The sequence below is a fragment of the Maylandia zebra genome, linkage group LG10 (assembly GCF_041146795.1).
Source record: "Maylandia zebra isolate NMK-2024a linkage group LG10, Mzebra_GT3a, whole genome shotgun sequence".
NCBI classification, from domain to species: domain Eukaryota; kingdom Metazoa; phylum Chordata; class Actinopteri; order Cichliformes; family Cichlidae; genus Maylandia; species Maylandia zebra.
Window position 1 is genome coordinate 21,502,124 of NC_135176.1, and position 15,791 is coordinate 21,517,914.

At 38.6% G+C, this 15,791-nt stretch overlaps 1 protein-coding gene across 2 annotated transcripts in view; it reads left to right on the forward strand.

Annotated features, from left to right (window-relative positions):
• LOC101480287 (glucocorticoid receptor) overlaps positions 1 to 14,660 on the forward strand; it is a 66,767-nt gene extending 52,107 nt beyond the window's left edge. For both annotated transcript variants that reach the window (XM_004550341.5, XM_004550342.5), the window contains 4 exons: positions 3,843 to 3,987; positions 5,741 to 5,871; positions 10,137 to 10,294; positions 10,631 to 14,660. In XM_004550341.5, the coding sequence (XP_004550398.2) occupies positions 3,843 to 3,987; positions 5,741 to 5,871; positions 10,137 to 10,294; positions 10,631 to 10,783 (587 nt within the window). In that variant the 3' untranslated portion in view covers positions 10,784 to 14,660. The remainder of the gene's footprint in view (positions 1 to 3,842; positions 3,988 to 5,740; positions 5,872 to 10,136; positions 10,295 to 10,630) is intronic.
• The last annotated feature ends 1,131 nt before the right edge of the window (positions 14,661 to 15,791 follow it).

A 15,791-nucleotide genomic window follows, 5' to 3' on the forward strand; every position in this document is an offset into this window, starting at 1 on the left:
GGCCAGAGTTTTTAGAAGCCTAGCACTTCCAAGGTATAAGGTCATGACCGATGTTAATAACTCATTAACTCTTAAATTTTGGGGATCACTGCATTGTTTTTGAAGCTTGTCACAAGAGCTCAAGAGCAGCACATGTAGTTTGTGCATTGCAGTGGTACTGAACACACGTGTGCACCCCTTGATACCAAAGGGAAATATGCCACTGCTAAAATGCAGCTTATACACAATAATTTGTATATTAACAAGGGAAATGTGCTTGTAACTATAGATTTGACAGAAAACTACCAGTCCATGATATAATCTCAGATCCACACATATAGAATGTATCTTTATACTATTTATTTGTGAATGTTGAAATGCATGGAAAATGAGAATTGGAAAAAACTTTCTTTGCCATGTTTGGGGACTCTTTTGCTCTAAGTGGAGCAAGACACTACACCAAAACATAGGATTCAGCACATAAATGGATATACTAAAATTTTATTGTTGTCAATATAACTTAAATTCATGGTTTAAATGTCAAGAAAAAACAATAATTGCTGGGTTTTATTCCTACGCCGTTTCCATTCCACCAAAACAAAAATGGAAACAAAATGAATTTGAAACTCCAACCACTCGTGCTAGTTTCAACTCATGGAAACAGAAAGCACATGACCTGCTAATCAGTATTTCTGCTCCTGAGAAACCTGCCAGAAAACCATAACATTGGCTTATGTTTTTGTAATTTCTTTTTATATGACAAGGGGAAAAATGAGGAGAAAATCTGGTTTTAAATCTTATGTATGTGATGTCCAGAACTGGCAAGTCGATCGAGAGGAGAAGCACTAAAAGGAGGAGGAGGGGTCTCACATAGCTGAGCCATATTTCAAGGAAACAGAAAATGAAAGGACTTAATGTGCAGTTCAACTTTTATTGTTTTGAGAGCAGAAACAACTGAACAGCAACTCAATTTAAATATCCAGTTAACTGTATGGTCCATTTCTAGTATTTCTTAGCTCTTTTGTGGTAGTTTTAATAAAAGAATTGAGCAATTACTTCCACTTGTCTTTAATGTCTGTATTCTCTGAAATGAAAACATGAAAATATTCTGCACTGCTGTTTTAAAAGTATGCACAACTAATGACTATCACCTGAAACATATGCAATCATATGTGCTTACTAGGGGTGCAACGATACTGGTATCGATATTGAACCGTTCGATACAGTTCTTTCGGTTTGGTAGCATATGTATGAACAATACAAAATAAATTTTTAATTTATTTTATCAACTTTCCTTCTGACGATGCTGTCTGTGTTGAGCGCTCAGTGGATCTGCGCTCGACAGTTCAGCCTAGGCGGAGTAGTCGAACGCAGATTCACTGAGCGCAGGGCAAGCTAGCAGACAGAAGTTAAGCTCTCCTTGCAACATGGCAAATTGAACCTCCCCCACCCTCATTCAGATCTGGCGTTTGGAACTATTTTGGTTTTCATGTGACATATGACCCTGAAGGTAAGCGTGTCATGGACTAAAGTAAAACAGTATGTTGGATGTGCCATGCAATGCTCAATTACATGGGTGGGAGCTAGTGTGTTAGCGCAGTTAGCTCATTAACGTGTTGGCCGTCCAGCCCCATGCACGGGCAATCCCCGGTAGCTCGTTATCGGAGATTTGCCATGTTGTGGCGTTAACGTCATTTCAACAAGATTTACGCTGACAGCACTAGTGGGAACACAACAAATATGACTGCACATTTACACCGACATCATCCTAGTGCAAAGACAAGTGGAAGCAGACAAAAACAACAAGCATGCATGCTACAAACTTTACCGAGTCATTTAGACAGCCGTTAGCACATGATTCTCCTTATGGGGACCTGATATGTTTAATATGCTGCTGAGAATATAGCCCAGAAGAAGCGTATAGTATAGCTTTTATTTTGGAAAGAGCCATTTCTCTGTAATAAACTCTCTTTTCCAAAGATGAGTGATTCCTCAATCAGATACAGGGCTCGCAAAATCGCCTGCCCGATGTCCCGGAGCTAGCGATTTTTCCAGTCGGGCTACCAAAATCTATCTCTGCCCTGCCCATCGGCCTATCATAGGAAGGAAAAATATATGTCAATGCTTTTGCATTCTTTCGGAAATGTAGCTGGGTAATTATGTCATTGGCATCGGTGAGCCTCTGTCAATATGTGACATATTGAAATCTCGTTTGAATTTGCTTGTTTTTTGCTTTCACTTTGCAATCACACGAACTGTGTATAGAGAGCGACAGCACTGATTGGTGAGTGATGATAAATTGCGCACCAATTCCTCTGACATCGTCTTATCAATCGTTAGCTTACTATGCAAACATGACAAGTGAAATCTCAGCAGCAAGCTTAAACATGTGAGAGGTTGATCGCGCAGAGAATCGCTGAGCGTTATGTGAGTGCGTGTGTAAAAGCAGCAGGTCAGGGCTGTTCGGGGTTCTGTTTGTACAGTTATGTTTTGTTTCTGTTGCCATAGTGACGGGTGACGCCCTCTCGCTGCGACGGTGTGTCCTTCCGGGGTCAGAGGGCGCCCTGTGTGGTGTTGCTGTTGTTGTTGTTGTTGTTGTTGTTGTTGTTGCTGCTGCGCTGAGCAGTTAGCTAACGGCAGTGTTCTTATGCAGATGTCAATAAACGGCTGTGCTCCCTGGCTAGCTCACGGGAAGCAAGACCAAACGATACCTCCGTCTCCTCCTTGTCTGAGCTCGCCACATTGGTGTCAGAAGTGGGATGATGGTGGCACCCCATGTTCTGACCCGAGTGACTTTTCCCCGGTGCGCCAAAAGAAGGCACCTGGGCATTTGCAGGACTTTGTGTGGGGTAATGGGGTCGTCGGGGACGACTGACCCCTTAGGTGGGCGCTATGTAGCGGGTCAGGGCTGTTCGGGGTTCTGTTTGTACAGTTATGTTTTGTTTATGTTTCCATAGTGACGGGTGACGTCTTCTGCAGATGTCAATAAACGGCTGTGCTCCTTGGCTAGCTCACGGGAAGCAAGACCAAACGACACCTCCGTCTCCTCCTTGTCTGAGCTCGCCACAATATTTTAGTTCTGCTGAGCCAAATAAGACAGGTCAGGGTGAAGAAGTGACAGCCAAAGAAAAGCTTACCACAAAACGGAAAAGTTATGACAAATCAGACTATAAGGCAAAAAGAAAGTGCAGCTTTATGGTTTCATGGACAAAATAATTTCTGTGGCTGCAATATGACGAGCGAAATAACCAGCGCTGCACATAAGTGGTCCGCAGGTGCGCATTCGCTGTCAAAATAAAAAACGGGCACAAGATAAGAAGTTGCAACGCGTGTTTGCATACATAAGATTTTCAGGAGGAGGACAGACATTTGTTTAGAAGTCTTAAAGATGTCGAAGAAGCTCCTTTAAGCAATTACTGTGATGTTCCTCCACCTCCAAAGAAATGTCAGAAGGAGTCCGAACCACAAAAGAAGCGCGTATTCTCGGAAAAGTAGTTGCAGGAGGTGAGCTGGCTTCAAACAAATGATGAACACACAGAGATGTGGTGCGGAATGTGCCGTGAAAATTTAATAAATGACAAATTAAAAAGGCATGAACATTTTTTTTTTGTATCGAAAAAATATCGAACCGAACCGTGAATTTTGTGTATTGTTGCACCCCCAGTGCTTACATATTAGCACATTTGTAATAACCTCATAGCTTGCTTTGTTTTGAAGACCGTCAGTCCTAGAGAGAGAAAAAATCACAGACAGTATTTGGTGTCTCTTTTTGGTGTTGCATCTTTGAAATTGTTATTGTGGTTGTTTTATGAACTTCTGTTTATCTGGTTTTAGTTGTTCTAACAGTCTTTTTACGTCCTTAGGCTTCCGCAATCTGCACCTTGATGACCAGATGACTCTGCTGCAGTGCTCCTGGCTCTTTCTCATGTCTTTCAGTCTTGGCTGGAGGTCATACGAGCAGTGTAATGGCAGCATGCTTTGTTTCGCCCCTGATCTTGTCATCAACAAGTGGGTAACAATCACAGCTGTTCTAATATTTGAGCAGTTTTGTTTTTCCATTTGCTCATTTTACGGTGTTAGTCTCATTTGACTTACAAAGTTAACCATTTATCTGTGACTCAGCTTTGTGACTCAGTATAGAAATCAGGTCAGAAGGCTGAGGGATAAAGTCACATGTAAATGAGAATTTGCTGTCTAACAATGAGAATATGGTTATAGTTTTTGCTGAAATCTAAACTCCAGTTCTGTGTTTTATTATGAGGGACGTGGGAAAGGGTGTTCGCTAGTTTTTGCTGATCGCCAAGCTGTGTAGGCTGCTTAACACTTCATCCAGTTTGTATGTTAATCTTCTTAAGAAGCAGACATGAGCCCAGGACTGACCTTCTCACCTAATTTTCAGAAGCAACAAAAAGGCCCCATGAATAAATAAGCTAGGCCAGAACATCAGCTGTTATTGCCACGTTTCGCAGGTTCCTGGTCCAAATGCACTTTTTCTGAGGCAAACTTCATAAACACAAAAAACCTTGATTAAGGCAATGCCGAAAAAGGGGGGAAAATAAAAATAATAATAAATATTTAAAACCATTAATCCTGCAGATAGCACACCCAGGAACACAGTATGACTCAACAAGGAACAAATACAAACTTAGGTTTTTAATATACACAGGAGTTAATCAGGGAGAGTGGAAACGCCAGGGTAACAAGACACGGCTGAAACTAATTAAGACATAAACGGATAAACGGAGACATAAAAGGCAACAAAACTAATATCAAAGCACATGGGGACTAATAAAATAAAACAGGAAGTAACTAAATAGGAAATCATATACAAGAGACAATGACTAGGGAGGCTAGAAAAAAATAAAGTATAAGGAATCAAATATCTGTAATAATAGTCTGTAAACACTTCAAGAGTTACACTACTCAAGTAATTCAAAAAAATACAGGAACAACTGCATTATGAACTATACTGTAAATAATTTTCTATGCCACAGAGGCAGGGCTCAAGTTAGTCTGCAGTATGTTGATTACATAGCCTCATTTGTTTTTGTTGCCATTTGCCATTTATTTGTAACAGCAAGTGACTACCCCTCCCTGAGTCTGGTCTCTTCCCATTAATAGGGAGCTCTTCCCTCCCACTATTGCTTGCTCATAGGGGATCATATGATTGTTGGGGTTTTCTTTCTTACAGTAGAAAGCAAATTCAGGTAAATAGAACTGAACTATTAAGCTATTTAAATACCTGCTGGGATTTCTGAAAGACCCATCCAGTTGTTCTACATTTGTAAACAGTGCTAAAAACATCGACATCTTGCAAACAGCTCAACCTTTTTATTGAAAATGGTTAGAAAGAAAGCCCTGAGCTGTTTGCAAGATGTCGCGTCCAAAAACTCCAGAGAGGAGTAAAAAATAGATATGAAATGTGAAGGAGTCATTGCCGATGGCACTGCAGTTGGTCAGAAAGAGTAGACAGCGCTTAGCCCAAGGCTGTGTATCAGGAGAATGTGCTGTATTGATTTTCTAAGAAAAAAGTAATGTGGGCTGTGTGTTAGTGGAAGTGAGGTGTGAAAATCCATCATGACTGATTTTAGAGTCTGTATTTCTCCTGCAAGGATGTAACACATCCCTGCCAGGGCTATTTATTGGGAATTGAATAACAGCATGAGTGAAACAGCTCCAACTCTAACCTGTGTGTCTCTTTTAATTCTGTTTTCTTCTGTTTCTTGTCTTCACCTGCTCTACATTTCCCCTCCTCTCACAGAGATCGCATGAAGCTGCCCTTCATGACTGACCAGTGCGAGCAGATGCTGAAGATCTGTAATGAGTTTGTCAGACTGCAGGTGTCCTACGAAGAGTACCTGTGCATGAAGGTGCTGTTACTGCTCAGTACAGGTAATGGAACACAATTCACTTAGAAAAATGACAGCAGTGTTTTTCAAAAGTCTCTCTGCTGGACTGGAAAAATCACTTTTTATTGTATCTACTGTGTTATACAGCTGCAGCTTTTTTCCATTTCCTTGCAATTTGTCACAGTAGGGCTGTTCTGGTCATGTTCCTCTTGATAAATGCGCAGAGGATTTTGATTGCTGCTGCTAAAGGCCACAAATTTCATTACTTATCAGTAATGCATCGCCTTTGTGGCAAAGATTCAACAGGGTGCTGGAAACATTCCTCAGAGGTTTTGGTCCATATTGGCATGATAGCATCACGCAGTTGCTTTAGATTTGTCAGCTGCACATCCATGAGGCAAACCTCCTGTCCCACCGCATCCCAAAGGTGCTCTTTTGGCTTGAGATTGATGACTGTTAAGGCTATTTGAGTACAGTGAACTCACTGTCTAATTCAAGAAACCCATTTGAGAAAATCTGATATTTGTGACATGGCATGTTGTCCTGCTGGAAGGAGCTATCAGGATTGATCATAATATGGTCATTAAGGGATTGGCATGGTCAGCAACAATACTCAGGTATGCTGTGGTGTTTAAATAATGACCAGTTGGTACTAAGTTGCCAATTGGGCCAAGAAAATATCCTCTAACTTCTACCACTGATACAAGATAGGGTGTATCCATGCTGACTTGTTGTTTACACTAAATTTTGAAATATCACATCAGAAATCGAGGCTCATCAGACCAGGCAGTACTTTTCCAATCTTCTATTGCCCATGCAAATTGCAGCCTCAGTATCCTTTTCTTAGCCAGCAGGAGTGGCACTTTGTGTAGTCTTCTACTGCTGTAGCTCATCTGCTTCCAAGGTTTGATGTGTTGTCCATTCAGAGATGCTCATCTGCACACTTTGCCTGTAATGAGGGCTAATCGAGTTACTTTTGTCTTCCTATGGGCGCAATCTGGTCATTCTCCTCTGACCTGTGGCATCACCAAGGAATTTTTGCCAAGGGAACTGTCACTCACTAAATATTTTCTCCTTTTTTTGATCACTCTCTGTAAACCCTATAACAGAAACATCCTAGCAGATCACCGGTTTCTGAAATATTCAGATCAGCCCGTGTGCACTTGCATCACCTTTTTTCTCCCCGATTCTGATGCTCAGTTTGAACCTTCAGCAGGTCATCTATATATGTAAATACATTGGGTTGCTGCTGTATGATTGGCTGGTTAGATATTTGCATTACAAGCAGATCAACTTGTGTACCTAATGAAGTGGCCGGTGGTTGTATGTTTTAATACTGCAGTTCAAAGATCCTGTTTAAAATCACTGCTGACAGCAGCAAATGGTAAGCATGCCGCAAGTGTCTACACTGTCAGAGGCATAACGGCAGAACAGTAACATTCCTGTCTGCAATAATTTAAACCCAGTCTGCTGACAAAAGCACAGTAGATGTTTTGTTCTGTAGATGCATTATTATGTGTGTCTGTCAGTGCTCGCTGGACCTTTATGTCACTTTACGTTCACAGGGTGTTATGTACCCTAAACCATTTCAAGCACTTGTCTTGCATTTTCTTTAACTTCATTGTTTGGTTTAAAGTGTATCTTAAGTGTTTTATTTCAGGGGTCTTCTTCAGTTCTGAAATTCAGCGATCGAACATGGAGCCATTTCTTTTTAGAAGGACACATGAATTCAAAATGCCACAGAAAAGACCGGGTGTTACTGTTACTATCAAAATATGCAAGTTTGATGTTCTTTTGACATTCTTCACCAATCTGCGATGTAACAATGTGATATTTTCTTTTAGATGCCTTCTGTTAAATGTTACTGCTCTGTGAAAGTGCAGTCCTTTCACAGATCGTACCTTGGTAGAGAGTCATTTAATTTCCATACTAGAGGCTCCACTGAGAGTTGAATTAGTATAACTTTTGTGTTTCTTATCTCACTGAATAAAAACAGTTAGCTTTTTTATTACTGCTGTTTAATCTTCTTTTATGTACGAGTGTCCAGTGAAAGCACATTATTAAAAAAAAAAAAAAAAACTAATTTTCTTTTTTAACAATTTAGTTTAGCTAAAATTGGATTCAGAAGACATTTTTACAAATTGTAAATTTATTCCAACTGCATTTTATTTGCTGTGTATAAATTAGTAAAGGCTGTTAAAGGACAGACTCAAATAGGCAGTGTTCATCAGGCCTCTCTTTATTTAATGTTTGAAGAGGTCAAATAATGAAAGCTGTGGGTTACCAATCAGTAACGTAACCCTACATGCTACACAAGGAAACAGTATCACTAAATCAGACCTTTCCCACTTATTTCAAATTTTCTTGTCTGTGATGGAGAGCATTATTCTCAGAGAATGGCGAAGAAGAGGATGCACTTCAGAAGCAATTAGCTTGTTATGCAGGAGGAAATTACATTTCCATACTGTGCACCGGCTGCATTTTTGTACCTTAGAGCGATTTCCATCCGTTTCCCTCAGGGATGGAAATACTATTAGATGGGACAACTTTGGTTTGAGCTGCTTTTATCCATTCTCGCACACATTATATGGAATTTCAAGTCACTTATAAGACTATTTGATATACTGTCATATTTAGTTAAATATAGAGAATAGAGAATGCTCAGCAGCGTGAAAGCACCACAAAACATAAATAACTCAATAAAGAATTTATAGGTCATAGAATAAGAAAACACAAGTTGTTTAATGAGTTTGCAGTGCCATTGTTGCCTAGCACAATCACTGCAAGTCACTGCTAAACTGTGCGGCTCACTGCCTGACACCAGACTGACAAGAGTCCACAATGTGCTGATACAACTGTATTGCTTTTCAAGTTTGAAGTTTTTGCTTTTCAGCAGTGACCGGCACAGCGAAAGTCCTCAGTGTGTCCTCTTTAATATATCATTTGAACGCAGAGAATCATTTTGAAGGGTATTCAAATGTCCTGATTTAAAAAGCAAAAGTGACACCTTGCACTGCAGCTGGTACTACTTTTAACCCAAATTCCAAAACTTTGGAACATTTTAAGCAAACTGCAATTATTTTCAAATCTCATAAATCTATATTTCATTCATAACAGTACACAGAAAACATACATTTCTTTACCAAAAAATAAAATAAGGTCATTTTGAATTTGTTGGCAGCAACAGCTACAACAGCTTAGTACCATGACTGGGAATAAAAAGAGCATGTTAGAGAGGCAGAGTTTCTCAGAAGTAAAGAAAAGTAGATGTTCACCAGTCTGCTAAAAACTTTGTCTACAAATTGTGGAATAATTTTAGGAAAAAGTTCCGCAATGTAAAATTGCGAAGACTGTAGGATATCTCAAAGAATCTCATCATCTACAGTACATGTGCAAGGGACAAGGCCAAAAATCAATATTGAATGCCTCTGATCTTTGGCCCCTCAGGCAGCACTGCATTAAAAAGCAGCTAAATTATGTCATGGAAATCACCGCATGGGCACAGGAACACTTCCAGAAATCACTGTCTGTCAATACAGCCATCCGCAAATGCAGGTTAACGCTCCATCATGCAAAGAGGAAGCGATGTGTGTGATCATGATCCAGAAACGCTGTCATCTTCTCTGGACTAAAGTTTATTTAAACTGGACTGAGGAAAAGTGGAAACTGTTCTGTGGTTTGAAGTTCTTTTTGGAAAATTGGAGACCATCCTGTTTGTCATCAGAACTCAGTTCCCAACCTGCATCTCTGGTATGGGGGGGGTGCATTAGACCCTCAGGCACTATCAATACTGAGAGGTGTATACAGGCTTCAGGGTATCCAGATAACCTCTTTTACAGGCAAGGCTGGCATATTTGAGCAAGACAATCCTAAACATCAGCTGTTAAAAAGCATGGCTTCATAGTAGCAAAGCCTGCCTGTAGTTCAGCCCTTTAAGCAACTGAAAACATTTGGCACCTGATGAAATGAGAAATATACTCTGTCAGTCTTCTCTGATCCAGAAGAGTGTTGATCATTTGTGTCTGAATGCAAACTTCTCACCTAACTCTTTTTGCCACACGAACAGCAGACACAGACCTGATAAGGACAAATTCTTTGATAAAAGCTTTGTCTTACTTTTATGTGTGTGTTTTTTTTTTAAATTTATACCTTCAGAACCCCTTCCTATGTTAACCACTAGCCTAACAGAGCAACAGTGTCCTTGAAGCTTACCAGCTCCAAGTGAACATGGGAAAAAATCGTATTTTTAATTTTTTTTTTTTAAATGATACTGATATATCGCTCTGTGTTGTCTCTGTGTGTGTGCAGTACCAAAAGATGGCCTGAAGAGTCAAGCAGTTTTTGATGAGATCAGGATGACCTATATCAAGGAGCTGGGAAAAGCCATCGTCAAGAGGGAGGAGAACCCTAGTCAGAACTGGCAACGCTTCTACCAGTTAACTAAGCTACTTGACTCCATGCAGGAGGCAAGTGAAACACACAAACACACACACACACACGTTTAAGTGTTTTTAGGCTACTTTGTTTCATATAGCATTTTCTTGATATTTATCCCATAGATTGGCTTTCTTTGTTTTTTTTAATACCAGCCAGGTCTTTTCCACCTAAAGAATACACTCATATTCTGTGTAGTGCATTAAGTTTCAATCAAGTTAGTTTTTAGCACTCTCCCCTTCTGCCTCTCTGTAAAAACTTGTTGCAGACGTAAAGATCTTGCATTTAGAACCTACTCCACTTTAAGGGAAATCCTTTTAAGTAAAGTGAGTAAACAACTCTTACTAACCTCTTTGTGTCTTAACCAGATGGTCGAGGGTCTTCTCCAGATCTGTTTCTACACCTTTGTGAATAAAACCCTCAGTGTGGAATTTCCGGAGATGCTGGCAGAGATCATTTCCAACCAGATACCAAAATTCAAAGATGGAAACGTCAAAGCTCTGCTGTTTCATCAGAAATGACTGCCTTAAATTGTGAATCAATGCCTTAAATCCTGCCCTGCACATATACCTCTCCAGGGGCCCCTAGCTTACATATCCTGCCTCCCTCATCACTCTGATTCAGTTTCTCAGTTTTTCCTGGGCCTCCTCTAGAAATTCTGCCACGCCCCTTCGGGGCTCAGCCATTCAGCCTAATCTTGGAGCACAATACCTGTGGCCTCAAGCCCCCATCCCAGTCCTAGTCCTGCCATAGTATCCTATAACCGACCTATAGCCCTTCCTCTTAGTTGGACTATGAATGTCTCTTGGGGTGGATGCATTTTGGGCAATTTTTTTTTTCAGTCCTCCCTCACCTACTCTACACCCATAGCCCTGTGCTTGTATTTTTAATGCTTTCTTACAATGGCTATGTGCCTCATATTAATTCAAGCCTCTAGTATTTTACTGCAGTTTTCACAGAGAAGCTAACATATAGAGTACAAACACCTTTTCCTCCAAGAACATTACACCTTGTATACTTTGCAACTTGAAAGGATTAGCAGTTCAAGCCTAGTGTCCCTCCTGCTGTGAATTACTTATCACTTCAGAAATTATTCAAATCACAATTCTACACAAGACCACTGAGAAAAGAAATCAGCTAGAGACATATTCTCTATTTATTTTATGCAGTAACACAATTCAAGTCACATACAGAAGCAAGAGACACACACGCACACACTCACTCAGCCAAATGTTTACACAGGATGTACCTGAGGGAAAACCAGTGCCTTTTAGTTTTTACGCTCTTCATAGCCATCCACTGTAAGCTGTAGGTTTTTTTGCATTAGAAGTTGATGTCGACATCTTTCCACATGATTTGTCTGTTTCTTTATTTCCGCGTTGTAATTTCTGTTTTCTATTTCCAAGCTGCCGTTTCAGTGTTCTTAATGTGGAAAACTCTCCCTTTTGTTCTTATCTCCTGTTCTGCATGTAGGAACACAGCCTATGGTACAGATAAGTAATGTTAAATGTTTAGTTTTATCACTTTGCAAAAAAAAAAAAAAAGTCCCAAAACAAATTTTTTTGATATTTTATTATCCATGTGAAGTATATTAGATAAATTTGCTGCCTCTCCCAGTCGGTATTAAATTCTGTTAAAAGTTTACCCAGCGTATACAATGAATGCACCTACAAATAGCTTTTTTTTTCTTGCTTAAGCTTCAGCCAGCTTTGATCTAAATGGGTACTGCTAAAATTAAAATTAAAGACACATTTAATGTTTTGTACTACTTGGGAGCAGACTGACTTAAATTTTAGGATTTCTATCTTTAAAAAGTTTTTTATGCTTTAATTGCATTTGGGGGAAAAAGTGTTTTATAACGAAAATGCATTTGAAAAAGCCATCCGAAGTATCAAAGGGCCTGCTTCAATATGTCAGACCCCAAAAGGTACTACCATTAGGATTGTTGTCATTTTTTCATTTTTCAAAGTAAAAGGTTTAACTGGCTCAAAAATGGTAGCAACATAGCACTCATGATAGGAAATGAAGGCATAACATTGATGGTTTCCCTCAAGATACCATTTTGATTTAATATTTCCCTTTAATTACCATTAGCTGAATGTACTTGCAAAATCAGGACTTATTATATGGAGCTGCTGTGCCAACATTGTGAAAATACAAAAATATATTTGTTTAAAATAAAATATTTATTTTGTATACTGGACGTGAAATGGATACCCATAATTGATGAAACCTATGTTTTAAAAATATTTCCCCTCTAAAGCTCAAAACGTTGGTCTATTGATTTGTGAATCCAACCTCAGGAAGTGAGTGATTACTTCACATGGATGCGCTCTACTTGTTCCTAATGTAATGGAAAAACCCATTTTGTTTTGGGTTTTTTCTTTCCTGGAGATGTGACAGAGTACTTCTGATCTGACATTAAGTGGTTGTTGTAACTTTGCTTCAGGGTGCTCATTTATTTACAAAAATAATTACAAAAAAAAAGGATTGTTCAGTGTCACACCTACACCAGCTTAAAGTACTGATTGTTATCATTTAGCCAATTGTACGATAAACCTTTTTGTGATCAACAAAAAAATTGTATTTTTGAATTTTCAAAATACATTTGTAATGTGAAAATCCATACCAGCTTGTGTGATGGCCAAAGCAAAATGCAGTGCAGTTGTATGCTGGCTTCTGCCGGAAGTGTTAAAACAAAATGCCCTTCACCACCTCCTGTAGAGTACAGTTACTTTCCTCCGTATGTGTCTTATGACTGTCAGGCCTCTCTGCCTAAATTTCAACTGTACAGGTTTTCAGCTGTTTACTCTGAACAGTACTCACCCCTCTGCTGCACATAACTCTGAATGCCAATTAGCAGAGACCAGGTAAGCAGGTTGCCATAGAGACTGGTCATTTGTATGTTAGTTACGGCTAACAGCACAGTGGGCACTGGAAGCATACAAGCCACTGCTGAATAAGAGCCATCTTTTCTTCTTCTTTTTTTTCTTTTAGGGGTGGTCACTCGCTTCAGGGTTGTTTCATTGACAGTGCAGGCTTTCAGCTCCACCTTCTAACTGTGCTGCGTGTCCTTGTGCTGTAAAAAAACACGGGCTTGTTGCTGCTCGCATCACTGTGTGTTGATTATTCTAGAGAAAATTTGACTAAACTATTTGGTTGGATAACTTGGAGATGGTATTACAGTTGTTCCAAGGTGGTGGTGCTTCAGAAAACCAGCTTTAACATGTAGATGTAACCATATTGATGCTTATTTCTGAATGGCTATAGGCGCATATAGCAATGCTAGCATATCTAGTGCAATGTAAACATCATGTAAGACTACAGAACATTTTTGCATTTCACCTTCATGCTCGATTAAAGGCCTTGCGAAAGGGAGCCAGAGAGCCATAGAAATAAGATTTCACATCAGGAAATAGATAAACCCTTAACATATATCGATGCTTTTAGAGATTGATCTATTGTAAAAATGATATTTTCTGTGATTTTGATTACATCAGCTTGATCCTCTTTGATATGACTAATTTTGCTCAGTCATTTTTGTACATTGAATGAGTCAAGAAAGTAAATATTTTTCTGTTTGTTGGTTTGTGTTTGATAAAGGTAGATGTGTTAAATCCATAAGGAAGTGTTGAACATGTTTGTCTTGTGAAGTAAATGTAAATTCTACAAGTCCATGAAAAAGTCTACATGAAAGCTCACTGTGTTTTTGAAGATAAGGAAATGAGGGAGTGGGACAGAGAAAGACTGGTGGAGATTTATATAAGAGTGACCAAAGCAGAGGAGAAAACAACAATTAACAAAAGAAGTATTCAAGTTACATTTTGAGTAGCACTTACTATCCAACTTCTAGTACTTCTTGTTTTATTTTAAAGATGTCTTTTGTAAAGGTCGTGGCTTTGGACCCCATGTATTGTTCTGTGAGGATTTACTGGTCACTTTAAAAAGAAAATTTAAAATGTTGACTCTCCATATGAAAGTAAAATTTACCAGAGCCTGACAGAATTGCACTACCCTGATATTGTTTGATATAATCTATTTTGTATAAAATACATGCAAATGTTATCTTTAAAGATTAAGGGCAGATCATGTTTCACTGGTATATATGGCTATAGCTTTCACTAAAGTCTGTTTTCTTCGTATTTCAGTTATGTAAATGTAATCCAATGTTTAAAAAAAAATACAAACCATTAAAAAAACAGTAGTTTGTATTACTTCTGTATTACACCCTTCCTGTAGTCGGTGTCAATAGTTTCACCTATTTGATTAAATGTTGAATTAAGTTACGTGTCGTTCTCTGACATTGGGTTTGACATCGAGAGTGGAAATTTGGAAGAACTGATTGCTCTTTAGTTAAAAGCATCTTACACAATAAAGTCTCCTGTTTTTCAACACTCAGCTACATGGATTTCATTTTTTTGACTTGGAACAGAGTTAAGGAAAATAAGCTTCATTTTGATATATCAAAACAGGTCTCACTGCCCAATCTGGAATCATGTACTGGAAACATGATTTGATAAACATACACGTGAAAACATGCATACGTCCTTTCACTGCCACGGATTCCTTTTATGTGTTAGATTAAATTTATTGAACCATTATTATCTGACATTTTTACGTTACCAGTACATGCCCATGATTTTGTTAAGTCTGAGATTTTAGTCTGTTAAGTGGTTGCTAGCCAAGCCGATGGCATAGTAATATATCACGCATAATGAAAGTTTGAGGTTATGAGTTAGATATTTCTGCCATGAAAATAAAATTATACAATGCTTTTATAAGCTGTTCCAGGTGCATAAACATTGCAAAGGGTTTATTTTAGTCAATTGGATGGTGGTTGCTTGGCAACATGACTAGCCTTAAAATGTGATAGATGGATAAGACCCTTCAGGGGGACGATGTGCCAATTATGGTTGCTCAATTCCTGATCATGTAAGACACAAACATGGAAACAGACTTTGTGTTGAGGCCACACTTTATCTTGCTAATTTGTATACCAGTATATTATCAGACCTACATAATGTTAAAAATGTTTAGCCTGACTTTTACAGAACTACTAAAAATAATATTTTAGCTATTAGTTCATTTTTATGAGTTTTCTTTTTCAAAATTAAAGAAACAGTTATATTTTATTTTTATTTTGCTCATTTCACATTTTTCCTTTTTAAAGTTATGTAACTAATTAAATTAAACGCACACACACATTTATGTGTAGTGTATTGTGTTCTATGAATGTGCAGAATGAAGTCGTCCCATTCCTTCCTTTCACAATAAAATTCCCTGAATATGAAGTGTGGCTTCTGTGCCTAATATTAGTGGAGAGGTTTAAACTTGCATAGTTGTATAAAGTAACTGTAGAAATTAATATAAACTTGCACTACTATTCTTTAAATTGTGAAATAGTTATTTACTATTGTTATTTTAACTATTATTGTTATTATTATTACATGTTTTTAATATATGGCATGTCCAAAAGCACAAACACTGGTAATTTCATTAGACACACCTTGCTAGTTCCAGGCTGGATCC